This window comes from Gymnoscopelus braueri, assembly GCF_963280865.1.
Source record: "Gymnoscopelus braueri genome assembly, chromosome: 7".
Lineage (NCBI taxonomy): Eukaryota > Metazoa > Chordata > Actinopteri > Myctophiformes > Myctophidae > Gymnoscopelus > Gymnoscopelus braueri.
In genome coordinates this window covers 41,175,503-41,193,839 of record NC_137608.1, presented here as the reverse complement: position 1 = coordinate 41,193,839, position 18,337 = coordinate 41,175,503, and the positions used below count along the sequence as shown (strand labels likewise).

General features: G+C 42.0%; 3 protein-coding genes across 3 annotated transcripts; 2 read left to right on the top strand and 1 right to left on the bottom strand.

Annotated features, from left to right (window-relative positions):
• Window positions 1-927: 927 nt before the first annotated feature.
• On the bottom strand, window positions 928-3,096 carry LOC308089025 (ubiquitin carboxyl-terminal hydrolase 19-like; the record flags this gene model as incomplete). The annotated part of the gene is made up of 1 exon (XM_080433604.1): window positions 928-3,096. One exon carries the CDS (start codon window positions 3,094-3,096, stop codon window positions 928-930), a length of 2,169 nt encoding a protein of 722 aa, XP_080289730.1.
• Window positions 3,097-4,017: 921 nt separating this feature from the next.
• Window positions 4,018-12,242, top strand: hps4 (HPS4 biogenesis of lysosomal organelles complex 3 subunit 2). Its single transcript, XM_080433182.1, has 12 exons — window positions 4,018-4,407; window positions 5,191-5,281; window positions 5,543-5,686; window positions 6,165-6,272; window positions 7,732-7,848; window positions 8,328-8,422; window positions 8,513-8,585; window positions 8,714-8,853; window positions 8,971-9,709; window positions 10,309-10,435; window positions 10,795-10,906; window positions 11,546-12,242. The coding sequence occupies exons 1-12, from the start codon at window positions 4,376-4,378 to the stop codon at window positions 11,715-11,717; spliced, it is 1,950 nt and encodes a 649-aa protein (XP_080289308.1). The 5' UTR covers window positions 4,018-4,375; the 3' UTR covers window positions 11,718-12,242.
• Window positions 12,243-12,569: 327 nt separating this feature from the next.
• On the top strand, window positions 12,570-14,864 carry LOC308089024 (uncharacterized protein). Its single transcript, XM_080433603.1, has 4 exons — window positions 12,570-13,199; window positions 13,392-13,434; window positions 13,549-13,693; window positions 14,105-14,864. Exons 1-4 carry the CDS (start codon window positions 12,729-12,731, stop codon window positions 14,445-14,447), a joined length of 1,002 nt encoding a protein of 333 aa, XP_080289729.1. The 5' UTR covers window positions 12,570-12,728; the 3' UTR covers window positions 14,448-14,864.
• The last annotated feature ends 3,473 nt before the right edge of the window (window positions 14,865-18,337 follow it).

Here is an 18,337-nt window from a genome sequence, read left to right as displayed (position 1 = left end):
CTCAGTGTTGAAAGAAAACAATCAAGCCTGCATCCATCACACTGTTTAGTTTTTTGTTTTTACGTTGATTTCTATCATTCCAATACAGGTTACAGAAGATAAACATACCAGAACATATCAGAAGTTAAAAAAATAATGATGTGGATCGCTGATGACATCACATTGATGACCAGTCTTGCCAAAAATATGGAAGCACGGCGGGACATGGTGGAACTGAGATATTAATTCACAAAACTAGGCCGATGCCTGTTGGGAACACATTCCCCTTCGGTTATGCAATACGTGTTGTACCCATTGTACCCGTTCGCAAATCTATGACAATCAGTTCTATGATGTCATATTTGATATCCAGACAAACACAGGGATTTTGATTTTCGGTTCAGCTGCTGATTGGACCGACTTACCAATTGGCAAAACATATCCTTGGGTTCTCAGTGATACACACGGCAAGTTTAAAGACTGTTCTCAAGATATGTGAGGGACAGATGGACAGTGATTCCGTGCATTTATAGAAAAACATTCACACAAAAATAATTAGTGGTACTTCTGTGGCCTATTGGCAGTGTGCAGTGAGCAACCAAACCAATGCATTCCTTCACCAACTTCGATAGAGGTCTTATAAGCCTGATAACCATATCAAAAAGATGCATCTGTCGCTGGCAAAGTGGCGTTTAACAACTAAGTTGTTGAAAATGTTATTTCCAATGAGATCATCTTACGGTGAGCCGCAACAAAGAGCTGGGGGCCAGGAGTGTGTTCTTCTGTGTGCATGTGTTACTGTAGGCTTTGCAGGATTATTACCTTTTAAACTGTGGAGCACTATCCACTGTTGTCCCCGTTGGTTGGTAGAGCTCCACCCGAAACAGAGCCTCATGGCCATACGGAGTTCTAGAATCTCTGCCCCTCTTACATCCGCCTGCAATGTGATTAGTCCACCTCTTCAGGGTCTAGGTATGTCCCGAATAACCCCTGGCTAGAAGCCTGGCTAGCGGCGGACCCAGCATAGGTGGGCGACTTAACCCCCAGTGGTCCCGGGAAGCGTGACGGCCTCTCCACAGGGGAGCTCCGTCTGCGGTAGAACAGGACGTAGGCATAACGTGTCACCACCTGACTTTCTTCCACCCTGGTGACCGTTCTATCATCAAACTGACGCCAACAGACATCACTGCACTGGCTGTCCTTGTCGCTGGGAAGGCGTGCATAAGCTGTGTAGTGGCCCCCTATCATGCCTCCATAGTGGTTGATGACGGCATACAAGTCGTAGACGGGGGCCGGCTGCATCTCCTCCTTCTGGCCAATGCAGAACTCACTCAGGTCCAGGTTGTTGACAGGAAAGTGGACCACGTCGTTGATCTTGTCCCTCCAGATGAAGCTCGGGAAGGAGAAGCGCTTGAGCTGGATGATCAACACGTTTGGCATACGCCACAACAGAAGCTGCTTGGAGGCTTCGCGGTGCTGCTGGCACTTTGGACAGTTCCATGCTTCCGCTGGTGCCAGCACCTCAGGCTTGGTGAAGAGGTTGAGGCACTGATCCAGGGTGAAATGTCCGGCTCGGGCCGTCTCGCTCCGGGAACCAGGGTCCTCATCAAACTCCAGATCCTTGGTGAGCACCCTGACATTCCCCCCCGTCCGACCCTCAAGGTTTTTCCACACCAGCTCCAGAGTGATGTCTTTGGACTGGTCTGCCAGCAGGTCCTCTTTCAGTTTCTGATCCTTGCTGTTGGAGTCCAGAAAGATGAAGAACTGAATGGCATGATTTGATGCTGACAAGCTTGATTGCTGGTACCCTGTCACTGCAGCTTCTGGCCATACTGCCTTCTCACAGGACATCTCTTTCTCAGCTAGGGAGCCCTGAGAGGAGCAGGACTGGAAAGGAAGCTGTGACACGTTGACTGAAAACATGGCGTAATCCTTGAGCAGCTGGGTGAGCCGGGCATAGGTGAGTTGGGACTCTGGCACACTGACCAGGAAGGGTAGGCCCACATTCTTTGAAACGGGTTGACACTCTTTTCTGTGGGATGTCCAGTGTTTCACCTGGCACGCTGTGCTGCAGTAGGCCACGCTGTAGCACTGAATGCAGCGCTTCAGTTTAGCTTGTTCAGACCTTATCCCGCACTCTTCGCAACAGACACAAGGTTTACTTACCTGGAGCCTCTGCTCGACTCTGAGCAACACCACCCTCTCCTTGGCTAGCTCTTTAGACAGCACCTCAATGCAGAACAACTTGCCTTCGGGCAGCACTGACTTTAGAGAGTGGGATGGCCTGAAGATTTGCTGGAAACGGCTGTTCACCACCTCTGCCAGCCTGAGGTTCTCTGGCTTGATCCTCACACTCCTAGAAATGGATTCTAGGACCTCTGCTGTGCTAGAGGTCTCCATGCTCACACTAACCAGGAACTTGATGGGCTTTTTATGAGGTTCTTTTGCAAAGTAGAAGATGGTGAGAATCCTCTGTTTCTGGGGCAACGGAACAGGCAGGTAGAGGAAGGGGTCAAAGGTGATGGACACCTTGGAGCATGTGGGACAGACAAGCTTTGACTTGAACTGTCCCTGGAAAAGGTCCATTATGAAGGAGTCATTTCTCATCTTGTGCCTCTGCCATGCCTCCTCTGCCACCACTTCATCCGGCCGTCCATCCGAGTCCACCGTTTCTGTGTAGGGTTTGTTCTGGATGCGGTTCAGGTCTTCATGAAGCCCATCCAGCAGGAAGGCCATGAACTCCTGCGCATCGTGCTGGGCATATCCAGCAAACTGACTGGCTTTACTGACCACTATGGCCTTGAGCTTTGAGGGTGAGAGGGCATGGTCAGTCCCTTTCCACAGATCCCTGAGCAGTGTGGCAAAGCTGCCGGCCAGTCGGCCTTCTGTACCCAGAGGGTTGTTGTAGTTGATCTCTGCCCTAAATACTCGATCATGGAAGTAATCCCTGAGTTCTCTGGTGTTGGACAGGGACTGGATGACGCTGTTCAAGAAACAGGTGTTTCCCTGGTTGTACAGTCCTGTGAAGCCAGGCAAGCACACCCTTTTCTCTTCGTCATGGCACTCATCATCGCTGGTGGGAGACCTGTGGAACCCTGGCTGGATGCAGGTGGGCATGACAGGCACCAGACATCTGTCAGTCACTACACTTTTTGCACAGTGATGTCCATGAGGCCAGTGTTCACTCTGACACGAAGTGCAACAGTGATGCCCTGTTCTGCACATTGCACATGGGCTGCCGGTCATGTTATTATCCTCCTTCCTATGTACAGTGTGACAACCTGAGTAGAGTGTGTAGCAGAGTATCTTGACACTTCTAACCAAGGAGGCTCCCAGAGTTAATGTATTACAATTATATTAAACTCAAGGGAACAGTTGAGCAATACAATATCTGTAAACACGAATAAACAGTAAATATATGCATGACATACATATGAACATATGACAGCAATAATGATGTCATCAATAACGATGTCATTATCAGTCCAGGTAGCTCAGTCTGCAGAGCATTCGCCTTAGAATTGCAAGGTATCTGGGTTTGATTTTGTGCACCGCCATGTAGGCCACATACTCCCATTTGATACAATATCTCTGGGACCCCAATCTTTACTGTAAAAAATCTTCAGTGTTCATTATATATATATATATATATATATATATATATATACATATATATATATATATATATACACACACACACACACACACACACACACACACACACACACTGTTTTGAGCGCACACAGATTTTCCAGAGTAGAAACTGTCCCCAGTGTTTTAAAGGGATATTTCACTTTCAAACATGTTTGAAAGTGAAATACCCCATATTCGCACCACAAATGTTCTCTAAACTTTTAAATGTTTGAATTTGTTGAGAATGTTTAAACATTTCCGCCACGACATGCCCACAATGTGGACGCCGATTTTTTCAGAACCATAGAAGCAACGAATGAGTTGACCGAGGCTCTTACATTTTTGACCTAAGATGCTTGCCATACTTTCACATGACTCCCACTACTTGTGACCTGCATTCCTCAAGCAATCGTCTCGTTCACTGAAGTTTGATTCCGTTTCCTTTTGCATGGCCTCTCGAACGCCTTTTAATCAATCGAATACGTCCAGAAGAAGGTCTCTAAACACGTACTCCTGCTAATATTATATTAGAGAACGTAGCTCTGTTGTTGAAACCCCTTCAAGTTGAACGTTACTGGCTTATGGAATATCTGCAAAAGCTCACTGAGTATTGCAACGCAACCCCGGCGGGACTAAATACGTTCCAGTCTTAATTCAGATAGTTATGGAACATGCGGCTGTGAGATAGTGAGTGTGGGACACGTTACTCCAAGAGGACAACGTTACTTCTGCCTTTGCTCTGGTCCTTGTTGGGGATCAGGGGATGGCTGACATCATGATGCCAGAGTCAAGAAGGTGAGACCAGCTGTTGCTGCTTCCAGAAGTGGAAGAAGAAAGTACTCATATTTTTTTTACTTAAGTAAAAGTATCAATACTACAGCGTTTTCAAAATGTACTTGAGTAAAAGTACAAAAGCATCGGCATCAAAATATACTTAAAGTACCAAAAGTAAAAGTACTCACACAATTTCGAACTTCAAAATGTATAAAAAATCTTTTGAAAATAGCCGATCTACAAGCTGGAGCTACGAGCTTGTAGATCGACTATTTTCAAATGGCCGAAATGTATATAGGGCTGAAGTGGTTAATGTATGTTTCGTAATTAATACAAATCTACAACTAAAGTTGTCAAATAATTGTTGTGGAGTAAAAGTACAATATTTGCCTCTGAGGTGTAGTGGAGTAGAAGTAAAAGCACTACTACTACAACTAAAGTGCAGTACTTGAGTAAATGTACTTAGTTACTTTACACAATGGTTAACTGCTTCATGTTGCCCAATACCCATATTCGTATTGTAGTTCTCTTTTTTTGGACATTCGTCTGTTTCTGTTAAGATACTCTAAAATCCCTCATTTTGGTAACTTTTCTATGATCTAAACAACAATAAACAAATACATTTCAACAAATGAAACAAGGTAAACAAATGATTTCATGTAAGTTCATATGTAAGTCTCCAAGATCCATTCCAGATTTCATCCATAGTTGTTGCTGATGGAATAGTATCACAAATAACCAAAAGAAAAGAAGGGCTTTTGACTTTTGTAGTAAGCCACTCAGACGTGTTTGAATATTTTTTAGGTGTAATTTCTTCTTCCTCTATGATGGATCGAAGGTCAAAGGAGAGGGTGACCAAACAAGGGAGGGAATCTGCTACTTCTATCCTGAAGAGGTTAGTTTTGCAGTGAAAGTTGCCCTGACATTGAGTAAGCTTTGCGTGTGTCTTAAGTTTAAGATGCATAGTAACCCATATGTGTGTGCATGCGTTTTAAACTGCCATTTTTTAAAATTGTCTCCTGTAACCCAGATTTTAATATATAGGCTCATTTGTTTATTTTGTGGTCTGAGTCGGTACTGATTATTATGACTACCATATCAATTATGTTTACTGCCTTAAACATAATTGTTCTTGCAATTTCATTAAATTCCCCAGACACCAATAGATAAACAGGAACTGCTGTGTGGACAGCTGGCTGGTGTGGGTCGCTGTGTCTCTGAGTTGTCGTCCTCTCCTGTACGCATGATCAGGCTACGCCGTAGCAAGTTTGCCATCTGCATGAAAGATGACTTCTTTTGGGTGAGTGAGTAGCATTAGTTGGTTGGTTATATTCTCCTGGGGATGTGTGTGAGTCTGTGAGATTAATCCACAGGTTTTCTAAGTGGGGGCCACCAGGGGGCAATTTGAAAGGAGGGGAAATGGGGGGGGAAAGGAATAATAATAAAATAAAATAAAAATGTATACAGTGTGTGTGTGTGTGTGTGTGTGTGTATATATATATATATATATGTATGTATATATATATATATATATATACTGTATATTTGTATACCATTTATATTCATAACATTATTGTGCCAGTTAAACCATTTTCAACTTGATTTGTCACAACGTGTCGCAATGTGCAACACTTGTAGATAAGCTATTTTCACAATTGTCCTGTTTTTGTTATGTTTTTTAAGCTATTTCACAATGGGGTTGCTCTAGCCAGAGGCTATTAGGTCCTTGGCATGGAACATTTTGGGAAGCCCATTACTGAACTCTGTTTCCTCCCTAGGCTTTGGGTTGCCCAGTGGATATCCCCAATGTCAGTGTCTGTGACCTATTGGACCAGCTGATAAACCTCTTTTGTTTCTACAATGGCTCCATTCGCCAGAGCTATCAGGTGTAGTATTCAGTTTAGGGATGGGCGATATGACATTTATGGTCGATATCGATATCCAATATAATAATTGATATGATCTCATTCTGCGTTAAAAAAATAATAATAATTTTGTCCATTCTGAAAAAGGCATATAAACACTGAACGTTTGAAAAAGCAATGCCTCTTTATTCCAAAACTAGAGATGCACCGTTATTGAAATGTTGGCCCATATACCAAAGCAAACGGCTTGAATGTAGTGTTTCTATTTTAAAACATTTCCAACTTGTTGACTCTTTTGAAAGTTTCCCCAGAAAACACTGATAGAATCTGCAGCCTTCATCATCACAAATGGCTTTTTCTTTTTGGGCTTTTATGGATAGGACAGTAGGCTGACAGGAAATGGGGAGAGAGATGGGGAGTGACACGCAGCAAAGGCCGTCGGGGTCGGGACTCGAACCCGCGACGCGCTGTTAGGCTACATTGACCGTGCCTGGACCGTTACGCCAGTGGGCCAGGCCTTTTTTAGAAAATTCAACATAATTATTATAAAATAAAATATTGGCTAAAACCAATATATTATTTAGATATCGGTTCGATACCGATATTGCATTTTAAGGCCAACATCGTCCGATACCGATATGATGACCAATTAATTGTCCATCCCTTATTCAGTTATGAATTGTCATTACAATCAACCAGTCATTGCAGTGCATGTCGAGCTAAGCTGGGTATGAAAGATAGCACAGCCAAAATGCCTGAGTCCGAATGACATGTAGACTATTTCTGACATTTGTTTCAGTCACAAAATCAAGGCCTTACTTAGTTTTAGTCCTCGTAATGCGTTTATTGGTAGGTGTGTATGTAAGTCAAAATTATAATTGATATTCAGGAAAAACTACATACCAGGTTTACAAGGTTTATTTTACCCATATTAAAATAAGTACAAATTTTGTGCACAGTGAATTGATTAAAATACAACAGATGTTTTGATTATAAGATCACCAACATGCCCCTATTTATAGAGGAGAGCATTGGCAGGTGATGTGAATGGACTTAATGAGGGATCAAATCAGTGTCATACAGTACATGCATAATATATGCATGCATACATAAAGTGCATACATACATACAATGCTATACATGTCTGACTATCATGTGATCATGAAGCATTCATTAAGCACATAAGATAACCATCAAACATAGCGCTACAAGGAATATAAACCACATGATAATATACAAATTTCTCCTCTATAAATAAGGGTGTCTTTGTCTGTCAAGACACAACAGTGATGAGGATCATATAATCAAAACATCTGTTTTAATTTCTCTGTGCACTTTGGAAAAAGAAAGAAAGAGCAACAAGAACATTTTTCTAAACCTCTAGTTTCCACATATTGGCACTTGGCAGTATGCATTTGTTGATTTGTAAAAGTAATAAAGGTGTATGTGTAACCATAACGTGTCACTAATTCTTTTTTAGATTCACAATAAGGAAACATTAGCAGTCCGATGGGCCCATTATCTCTCCCACTTACAAACAGCATCCACTGAGCTTCATCACATGTTTAGCTGCTTGAAAACCATTGACTCAACTCACGTACGTACTAAATATGATCAGTATGTTTTTAACCAATGATAGACTACCTAATAGAACTGTTGCACTCTTTTAAGCTTAATTTTAAGCCCTGCAGTATATACTTTGTTGTACGACGTGAAAATAGCCAATCTGTGAGCTTGTAGATAGCCTATTTTAGCTAATTCTGAAAATGTATGAAACCTTAAAAATAAAAAGCCTATATGACATAAAATGAATTGGGGACGCCCGGTTGAACGTGCTTAAAGGCAATTTTTCCATTATGTCAGTATGTATTGTACTGTGCTGCTATGTAAGCTCAATGTGTTCCTATACCAACGCTATAAGACAAATGTCCTGTACTTTTATTTTCCTTGGAGAATAAAGTGATTCTGATTCAGTTCGTACAAGCAAATGCCAACTACATAAATTCCAATCTATTTCCATGTTTTTTCATCAGTTCATCTTCTTAGCAGCTGCTAACCTTTGATCCTTGTCCTCAGATTGACCCTCTTCTGCTATTGAAAGCTGCGCTCATCCTTCAGGCATGTCAACGCTGCCCTCTAGTGTTGGCTGGCTGTATTCTCTTCCGTGGAAGGTAAGCTGGCATTTTGGCTTAATACACCCTTGCAAAGTTATTACAACTATTAATAACTGCTTTTGTCATGCCTTTCTGTCTTCTACACAGAATTGTTAGCACACAGATGCACCCAGATCTCACAGTGAAGGTCATGGTTCATGAGAGTGAAACGTACAATAAGGTGTGACATGAGACGGTTTCATGATGAATCCTGAAGTTAATGAATGTACAGTCTGTTCTTAATTGTGAAATGATAGTCCAGTATTTGAGTGCTAAATGATAACTCATTGATTTAAATAATGATTTCAGGACCAGAGAACCAATGGTTTGAGCTCCTCTAAGTCCTCAGGCAGTTCTTCTGCTTCCAGTGCTGTGACCTCCTCTACTGTGTTCCTGACAGCACCTGAGCTTCAGTGCCTGCGATCTGCTCCCGTTGACAAACAATCCAGGTACCTGTTAACTACATCATTTGTATTATGAGCACTTTGTTCTCATCCATAATCGTATATGCCAATATTGAAAGCAGCTTGATGTCTCTTATACTTATTGTACTCTTTGTACTCTAGGTCTACTTCTACCCCAAACAGAGCCAGAACAAGGAAGGGCCGCCTGTCGAGAACGCTGTCTGACACACCCTCCACTGAGTCCGACCCAGCTGAGACTGATCCGTCCCACTCTCCCGTCATGGCCGCAACACCATCTGACGCTCGCTCACCAGCGTCGGACAACTTGCTGGTTAGCCCAGGTCCCTCAGATTGTACCACCAGCCCTCGCAGCCCCCCACCACTCCAAACTCCACTACAGTCGCCAGGGCCTGCCTTTCCTAATGGGAATGCCTCTCAAGAGGAGGAGCCACTGGACGAGTCGTATTACTACACTTTTAACAGCAATGGAGATGAGAGTAGTCAGTTAAATACCGAAGATGACGGCTCTGTGCATGAGGAGGACACGCCTTATTTTAATGGACGCAGTGGGGGCAGCACTCCAGCAAGCAAAGGGGGGCCGGGAGTCTGTGGGCCAATGCTACTGGACGGCAAAATGTCTGAACCTGCTGGCCAGAAAGCAGGGGTTGATGATTCACACAAGGATGGGATGTCGTTGGGAGGAACCTGGGGTAGCGCTGGGAACACAAGTGCCCGGCGAGGTAGTGTGGGAGATCTGAATGACTGCTCCTCTCTGGGTGATGACATAGCAGAGAGTCCCCTGGTCCCCATGACTCTGTACCAGCACAGGGTGAGAGGACTGGTGCTGGCCTTGCTGGTGGAGTCTCACTTCCAAAACGACACTGCCGCCATGGAGGAAGTGGTGAGATAGATAGCATGCCATTATTGCAAGATTACTTTAATTTAAAGATATTTTTGCTTCTAAAAAATGACATTTTTTTTATTTAAAGTTTTCTTTTTTAAGGGTAAATTAAGTGCTTAACATGCCATTTGTCAGACAACACAGTGGAGAGAGTTAGGAAAGAGAGGCAATAGAGAGGGGTTGGCATGTGATGTAAACCATGAGACAGATTTGGACATGACTGTCTTTGTGGACACACCAGAGCAGCCAACCTGGCTTACTATTTCTTCCAGAGTATTTTCTGTCTGCTGAGTGGTAGGCACATGACATTCAAATCTACATATGTTGATTTATGCGTGGATTTGGTATTGAGGTCTACCTTGGTACAGTAATGTCACTGGACACCAAATGAGTTTGCATCCAGTAATACAAGTTACAAATCTACTGCAGGCAATCTCATATGTTGTGAATTTGAAAAATAAGTCTTTAATAAAGTACATATGGACGTTTAAAAGTACATGAGTCCAGTATTTGGGTGTTTATAATAGTAATAGTTTGACTGTTGGTAAGCTGAATGAGTTGGTAAGCTGAATGAGCTTTCCCTTGTGGTTTGTTTCCAGTACCACAGCAGCCTGGCATCGTTGAATGGACTGGAGGCCCATCTGAGGACCAGCACTCCAGGGGCTGCAGGCCCTCAAGGAAACTACATCTTTGCCCATTTTGACTGTATTCAAAACACACTGACAAGTATGACTCAATAATACTGTCGGAACCTCTTCATTCACTCCTTTGATGTCCCCTCTGTATCTGTCGATGACAATCTCTCTACATTCTGTTTGTATCCGATGTTTCTGGAACCCTATACATTTTAAGTTTTCCAGCATTTACTTTTCTGCTAGAGTGTTAATAAGCTCTTTTAATCACTTGCTGCTGAAGATTTAGAAGTTTCACTAAGCGTTTGATGGCTTATTTCTTGCTTTGCATGAGCTTGTAGGTAATTAGTCAGGCTCTGATCTCCATTCTTTGGTTGTTGTGCAAAGCATGCTTGTCCAGGTTAGTGTGGTATTTTGTAGTGAGCCTCTGGTGTTCTTTTTGTGTCTCTGCAGCCAACTTGTCTGGTGGACCGGGGGGAGCCCAGGAGCGATCCTTTGTGAGGGCCACATCGCTGCTACACTCACATTTCTGTAACACTGAAACTCTGCAGGAGGCTATTATCAGGTCTGTATAACAGTGATGGGGTGGCTTGTGGGGGGTCCTGCCTTTCATAGGTCGGCAATTAAATATTGGGGGGGTAGGGCCTGTAGTGCCATCCATTTAGTGTGTTTACTTAATTTGCACAATGGTAAAACAAAACAAAAACACACTTATAGAGGGAACTGAGAAGCTTTTTTGATCTCACTCCAAAGCAGTACAATACTCTGCTTTATTTGTCAATTTGGTGTGTTTACATAAAATGCCAATGGTTCTCCATAGTACCTTTTGCCTTAAGTAGTGTCTGTAGCAAGGTCCATTTTAGAACTAATACATAATTCTTTCACTATACATGTTCACAAGATACTACACAGAATAAGATGGACGTGTGCTTACATGATTACATTTCAGTACTTGTCACCTTTTCTTGCATGTATGCTTAATGGGTCATTAAACCACATAACTTATGCATTGGCAACAGGTCGTCCCTCTCCTGTATTGTCCTCTTCTACTTGTGCTAATGACACATCTGTAGTGTGGGGGCTGTAACTGTAATCCTTGTGTCTTTTACCTGTTGATCTGGGAACTTTATTATTGCTCTAGAAAAGATTACTTGAAATACCTCAAATGTGATTCTAAATAATATATGTAGTATTTAAATCACAGGAATGCAGGTGTGGCTGTGTATGGAACCCACACAGTGGCCCAGGAGACATACTTCTTGCAGCAAGGAGTGCCGGTGCGAAACTCTGGCATCCCGAACCATCAGGACAGTGCTTTCTCCCTGCCCAGCAAGGCCCGGCACCGACTAATGAAACATGGGGTCAACCTGTTCTGAGACCAAGCTAGCAGCACCTACACAGGAGTTAAAGTAATTTTATTGTGTATGCTGTGTTCTCAACATTGAGTATCTTTTTATTTTATCACACTCACTTGTGAAATGTACACAGTTAATGGCAACGTAAACTGTTCATATCATTAATCATACTGTTAATTTGAGCTGTGACAATTTTGCAATGTGGCCACTTCATTTTGGTCTAAATGCACTGAAAGATAAAATATCATTGTTATGTTGTCTATTCCCACTATTGTTATTGTTGTCTATTTCTGTGTGTTGGTGTTTTTTTTTTAAAGGCAAAGATTATAAAAAGTATCTTTGTATGAATCATAGTATACAAAATCATGGCAATGCTTTTGCTGTGGCTGTAAATGTAATATTTTCCAAGTAAAATTCGTTTTGGTTAAATATTTACTACAGTATATTATTTATCCTGTAATAACATGCACTTATGTTCTTAAATAGACTATAGATATGATGTAATGTTATATTTGGCAGCAATACTGAAACGTTTAAATGAATAAATAACCCCGTTGTCTTGAGCTACTTTCGGAAATGATTGTTTTAAACTACAGGGGCCATGCCCTTACATGAAAGTTACCGATTGTCTTAATAAGGTTATTAACCTAGTCCAACATTTCTGTGACAAATATTTTGTAAAGAACATTGTTCTTGATGATCCAAATATAGTGTAATTGGAGTCATTATCTACAGCTGAATTTGAATGGATGTGGTTGTGCTCTTAGGGCGCCTCATTATGCAAGTGCATTATAAGAAGAAAACAGTGGGGTGCAAATGAGACGCACGGACAAAAAGATGGGAGGGACAGTCAGTTGGGTTACAATTCAAATTCTAAGTAGTGAAATGTCCCCATTGTGTCAGTATAGGTATATAGGGCAGCCGCGGGGGTAAACTGAACCCCCCTATCGCTGGGCAGAGCTGACCACCATAAAGGTTGCCTTTCTGCACTGAAGCCCATCAGAGTTCAGACGCGGACCCATCACCATCACCATGGCTTCTTCCCTGTGCTTGTGGACGGCAATACTTTTTATAACGCTGGCAACAAATGTCAAGGGAGTCTTTGGTCGCGCAGTTGGCAAGCAGGAATTTCTGTCGCAATCACCGACAGTTGGGGATGGAGTTGGAGTCTCCGAGCCCGTTGGGGATGGAGTCTCCAAGCCCGTTTTACGCTCACATGTGTTGAAACGATGGAAGCGACAGATCATGGAGAATCACCACCGGGACCGTTGCGCGGAGCTAGCCGCGCCGTGGATGGAGAGCACCGACCCTCCTCCCCAGGATAACGACGACCTGCTTCGGCTCCGCGTTCGTCCGTTCACCCCGGGGAGGTCACACCACGGCACCATATTCCCGGGGAAATCACTGTTCAGTTTCGTTCGGCGGGTTTATCGTTGCTGTCAATTGGGATTCCTCTGCAGAGGCGTGAAAGGAATCCAAGGTCGATTGAGTGGAGGTAAGAAGGCAAAACCATTTCCATGAGCAATTATTATGATCAGGAATACCTTGTAACGTTTTATTATATCGGATCTATATTTATTCTAGCTCTGGTCCAGCTTTAAGCGTTAAGGCCAGACCGCACCAAAGCAACTCCTTGCAACCATTATCCCCAATGGCAGTTGCAAGGAGTTGCATTGGTGCGGTCTGGCATTTAAGGCCAGGTCCTTCTACCGCTATGGACCAGAGCTTAGATTTATTCGTACAACGGAGTCTAAGAAAAGAAACACAATTGTCTCGTATTGCACTTTAAACAAGAATGTTCTGCACAAACTGTGTTATATTATATTTAATTTAGCCTGCATGTTCTCCCTAGATACAGCTGTGGACTTTCTGCTGAGTCGAGATGTTTTCTCAATGGCTGTGATGAAAGCTGAAATCCATCTTCAGTTTCTCAACCCTCAACATCTAGACATTCAGCCTGTGCTACCCTACATGGATAAGCGCAAACTTCCTACTAGGTATGAATTTAAACTTTTCTTTCTTTCTTTCTTTTTTTTTTACTATTCCTACAAAGGTTTTCTGTTCATTGATTGATTGAATACTTTATTAGACAGAAATGCAAAACAAAAATACAATTGGGCTAAAAGGATTGTAAGTCCTGAGGACTAGTTTCCATTGTGGTCCTATGTATTCAATTCATCCATAGTAAGTCATTACTTTAAAGTTGCAAAACAAAGCATCAACTGTTCCCATTGATAGTCAACCTGTAGCCATTGATACAATTTGACCCCACACACACACACATACACACACACACACACTCACTCCACCCATGCACTAGTGACCAGTGGTCCAATAAGAAAGGCATTCTTGCCTTTGGAAGAATGCAGGCCTAATAAATAATTGTGTCATGTTTCTCCTGCCTTTAGGTACAGTGTGTGGTCCCGAGGTGACACGGCGGAGCTGAGAGTAGATCTGCTGTTCCTTTTCCAGGGCCTGCAGGAGGTGGCAGGTGGTGTCGGAGGGGGGCTGACCCTGGTGAACATGCGGAGGTTGGAGGTTCTTCCCAGGGGGGGTCTACGAGAAAGGCAAGCACCACAGACTCAGGACACGCATGGTGATCTGTGGGGGGATGGGCTCGGCCACTTGTTCTCTGCTCTGGAGTTGGGCCTGGCGCTGAATTGCAATAAGGCAGGACTAGGAGTGTCCTGTGAACACAACGGTGTCCACCTTTCACATGCACCTTTCATCTCCCTGTCTTATCATAGATAAAGTGACATTATGTGGGTACAACCATGTACTCTGCCCTTTGTGTGTAAACTTGTACACACAGATACAATCAAATGTACCTCCGTCCCCGATTAAAACTTGAATATACAGTATGTACACAGTTACGGTATGTCCCTGCTGGGAATTGAAGGAGATATGTCAACTGTTGAACTGCTGTTCTCTAATTATTTGCAAACCAAAAAGACAAGGATATATTACACACATCACATGTGGGGAAAATAATGCACTTCATCAATGTCAAATATATTAATTTATGTTTTGTAAGATATATTTTGTTATGTAAATAGTGTATATTACATATGTTTATTGATTAATTGTTTGGCAGCCAAAAGTCCTTCTTATGATTTGTATGTGAAATGTTGTGAAGAGTTATTCAGGAATCTTCTATTAAAAGACTGAACTGTGGTATGAGACTGTCTTTATAGCCAGTGTGGCAACCTCTTCTAGACATTGTGGTCCCAACTAACAATTTTAGACAGTTCTGTTTTTAGAAGTTTTCACAGTTGGAACAAACAACACCTGGACAAAATGTCATAAAAAAAGATCATATTATTTTGTAAAAGAAAAGTAGATCCTCATATCTAGCCTACTAGACAAAAGCCCATATCTCCAGGCCAGGTACATATAGGTGGTAAATTCTACCACCTAAATTCTATACTTTCAAGTTGTAAACATGTTAACTGGGTTAGAATCCCGGTATAGGACATAAATCTTACAGATTCTCACCATGTTGCTTTTGAAGGTTAGCCTGCTAATAGCAGGGGAACATTTGATTGAACAACATCCTGATGTAGAGTAAAGTAGTGCATTTAACTCAAGTACTGTACTTAATTTTGAGGTATTTTTACTTGACTGGAGTTTTCCTATTTTCAACACATTTACTTCTACTCCACTTCGTCTCACAGACAAACATACTTTTTACTCCACTACAAATATTTGAAAATGTAGTTACTAGTTACTTTGTACATTTTGATTATTACAAAACTTAGCCTACTAACCACTTCAGCTCTATATATATTTCGGCAATTTGAAAATAGCAGATCTACAAGTGATGCGATGCATTGTGAGCTTGTAGATGGGTTATTTTCAAAAGATGTTTTAAATGTTTTGAAATTGTGAAATGGGACGTTCTGCACAATGAGTACTTTTACTTTTGGTACTTTATGTACATTTTGATGCCGATACTTTGTACTTTTACTCAAGTACATTTTGAATATGGGACTTCTACTTGTAACAGAGTAGCCTAGTATCTACATTGCAGTATTAAAGTAAAACATGTGAGTACTTCTTCCATCACTGTCAAATGATATGACCTCAGGAAAACTTAACTCATCAAGTAGAAAAAATTGTATTTACCCAAGTATGTTAGCCTCATCAAGGCTATGTCCTTGCATAGGATTTCCATGATTTTTCAAATGTAATATTAAACATTATGAATCGATGCTGATTTAAAGATGTAGCTAATAATCAGCCTGTTGTGCATGAACAGCAGTTTTAAAAGCCTTAAAACAATTCAGTGATAATAAAAAATATGTATGTAGTACAATGTAAAACTCAATTTATTAGACCTTTATGATTAGTTTCCCAATGGAAACAAGCCATAGACTTTTTGGGGTTTAAAATCCTCTTAGCAGACCTTGTATTGAACTGTGCTTTCCTGTGCAAACTGCTAATAAAGAATTTGATCAATATTCAATGTCTCCACCATTTCTTGATTGCAGTGAGAGCACATCCCGTCCTCCCTGGACATCCAGGTTGGCCGGCCTTTCTCGATATCCAGGCTGTGCACTTTGTCTGTACAATGTTGATATTTTTCTCAGTTTAATAATCAAATGGGTTTCATAATTTTGTTTTTGTTGATTGATCATTTGGTTGGGTTGGATTTGTCAAGAAATTATGCCAATGTCCTGATTATTAGTAGCGTTAGGAGGAGGGTCTAATGCTGGTCTGTTGAGCATCAGGCCAACCTCAGACCGTCCGATAACAGGAGATTTTTTCCCAGGGGGGGGGGGAATGCGATGTTCAAATCCCAGTCCTCCTATATAGGTCATTGCTTTTCAACTTTTCGTAACTGAAGGCTAATATACAAAAGAGCGCTCCAACAGTATTAAGAGACATATGCTATGAATCAGTGAGAGATGCCCTAGTGAGCTAGTGATCCAACTCCCAGTACAGAGTTTCCATGTTCGAAACCCAGTCTTTCTATTGTTCATTACTTTTCAACTTTACTAACTGAAGGCTAACACAAAAGAACGCTTCAAAAGTACTAAAATACTTAAAATTTGAGTGGCTGAGAGATGGTGTAGTGGTCTAAAGATCAGACTCTTAACATGGAGATGCCATGTTCAAATCCCAGTCCTTCTATTATGGTTCATTGCTTTTCACCTTTACTAACTGACTGAAGGCTGACATATAAAAGAACCCTTCAACAGAACTAAGAGACATTTGCCTAGAGCCAGTGAGAGATGGTGTAATGGGATAGTAATCAGACTCTTAGCGCAGAGGTTCCATGTTCAAATCCCAGTCGTCCCATCTTTCGACGTTGCAGTACTTTGACATTTTCAAGGCCAAAATACAAAAAAGCAAGACAAAAGCACTAGAAGACACCTGCTGAGGGCCCAAAGGTGCGTTGGCGCAGTGGTGTGGTGTGCTTGATCAGTTGCCTCTGCTACAGACAGTTTGCAGGTTCAAGTCATATGCCATCAACGTACACGGAGGACTGTCGGGGGGACTGCGTCCCTCCCCTGTTTCCTGATAGTTAAAGGTGGGGGGTTATGACTGAAAGAGCTTTTCCCAGCTGAAGTTTTACAGAAAGACATTTTTGCCAATGGCAATGGACATTTAAAGGGAAAAAGGTACAAACTTCGGCAGGCTACCAGTCCTACATACTTACATCTAGAAACCCCATTCAAACTTTAAAATGTTCATCTTAATGTGGACATGTTTGCCTGAAAAGGAATCTTTGAAATTTTTATAGTTTTAGAATTGTACTCCTTTAAAAGTTCAGAGATTTATAATGGAGGCCGATGGAAGATTTTGGGACCTAAAAAAAACACTTTCACCTAGAAACTCCATTCACACTTTTTTTTATAATTCAGCTTACTGTAGACACACATGCTTGAACGTTTTACTTTGAAATGTTTTGTAGTTTCTGAGATATTTAACTTTTAAAACATACATCTGAAATCTTTGGCACCTTGCTGTTCCCTCATACTTTAACCTATAAACTTGATTCACAATTCAAAAAATCCACCTTACTGTGGACATGCATGCTTGAGATTTTTACTTTGAAATCATTTGTAGTTTTTGAAATATTTAACTTTAAGCACCCAATGCATCCTCTACCCCACACATACAACAAAAACGCTGTGCATACGCCGTCCATACGACAGACCTCAGTCCGCAGCTATTTTGCCAAAAATACGTTGAAACGACGTCGACTCACGACTGACTCGGACGTCGTATGGACGGCGTATACACGGCGTTTGGGCGTTGTTGTAGGCTATTTGCCATAGGCTACCTGCCAACCTCAGACCTTCCGATAACAGGAGATTTTTTTCAAGGGGGGGGGTTTTGGGAGTTTGACACTTTTATCAGGCTTTACTTACATAGGATCCATTAAAAAGTTAAAAGTAGCAATAAAAGAGCCATATTTAATAATAACATTTTGCTGGGGAACCCCTGCAAGGACCCCTGGGGGTCCCCGGACCCCACTTTGAGAACCAATGCTTAACGCTTTTTGAAAGTCCTGAAAAAAAAAACAAGACTTGCGCAACAAAAATCGGCAAGACACACCATCTCCGGTTTACTTCCCGTATTAGTCTCCCGGACGCCTTTTTAGGAGACCGGAAGCAGGTTGGCGTCCACCCACT

Excerpts from the sequence above, each read along its gene's own strand:
- hps4 (XM_080433182.1), top strand. The coding sequence starts at position 4,376 with ATGGCTGACATCATGATGCCAGAGTCAAGAAG. Across the intron at positions 6,273-7,731 it reads CCATTCGCCAGAGCTATCAG|ATTCACAATAAGGAAACATT; the intron begins GTGTAGTATTCA and ends ATTCTTTTTTAG. Across the intron at positions 10,436-10,794 it reads TATTCAAAACACACTGACAA|CCAACTTGTCTGGTGGACCG; the intron begins GTATGACTCAAT and ends GTGTCTCTGCAG.
- LOC308089024 (XM_080433603.1), top strand. The coding sequence starts at position 12,729 with ATGGCTTCTTCCCTGTGCTTGTGGACGGCAATACTTTTTATAACGCTG. Across the intron at positions 13,435-13,548 it reads ACCAGAGCTTAGATTTATTC|ATACAGCTGTGGACTTTCTG; the intron begins GTACAACGGAGT and ends TGTTCTCCCTAG. Across the intron at positions 13,694-14,104 it reads AAGCGCAAACTTCCTACTAG|GTACAGTGTGTGGTCCCGAG; the intron begins GTATGAATTTAA and ends TCCTGCCTTTAG.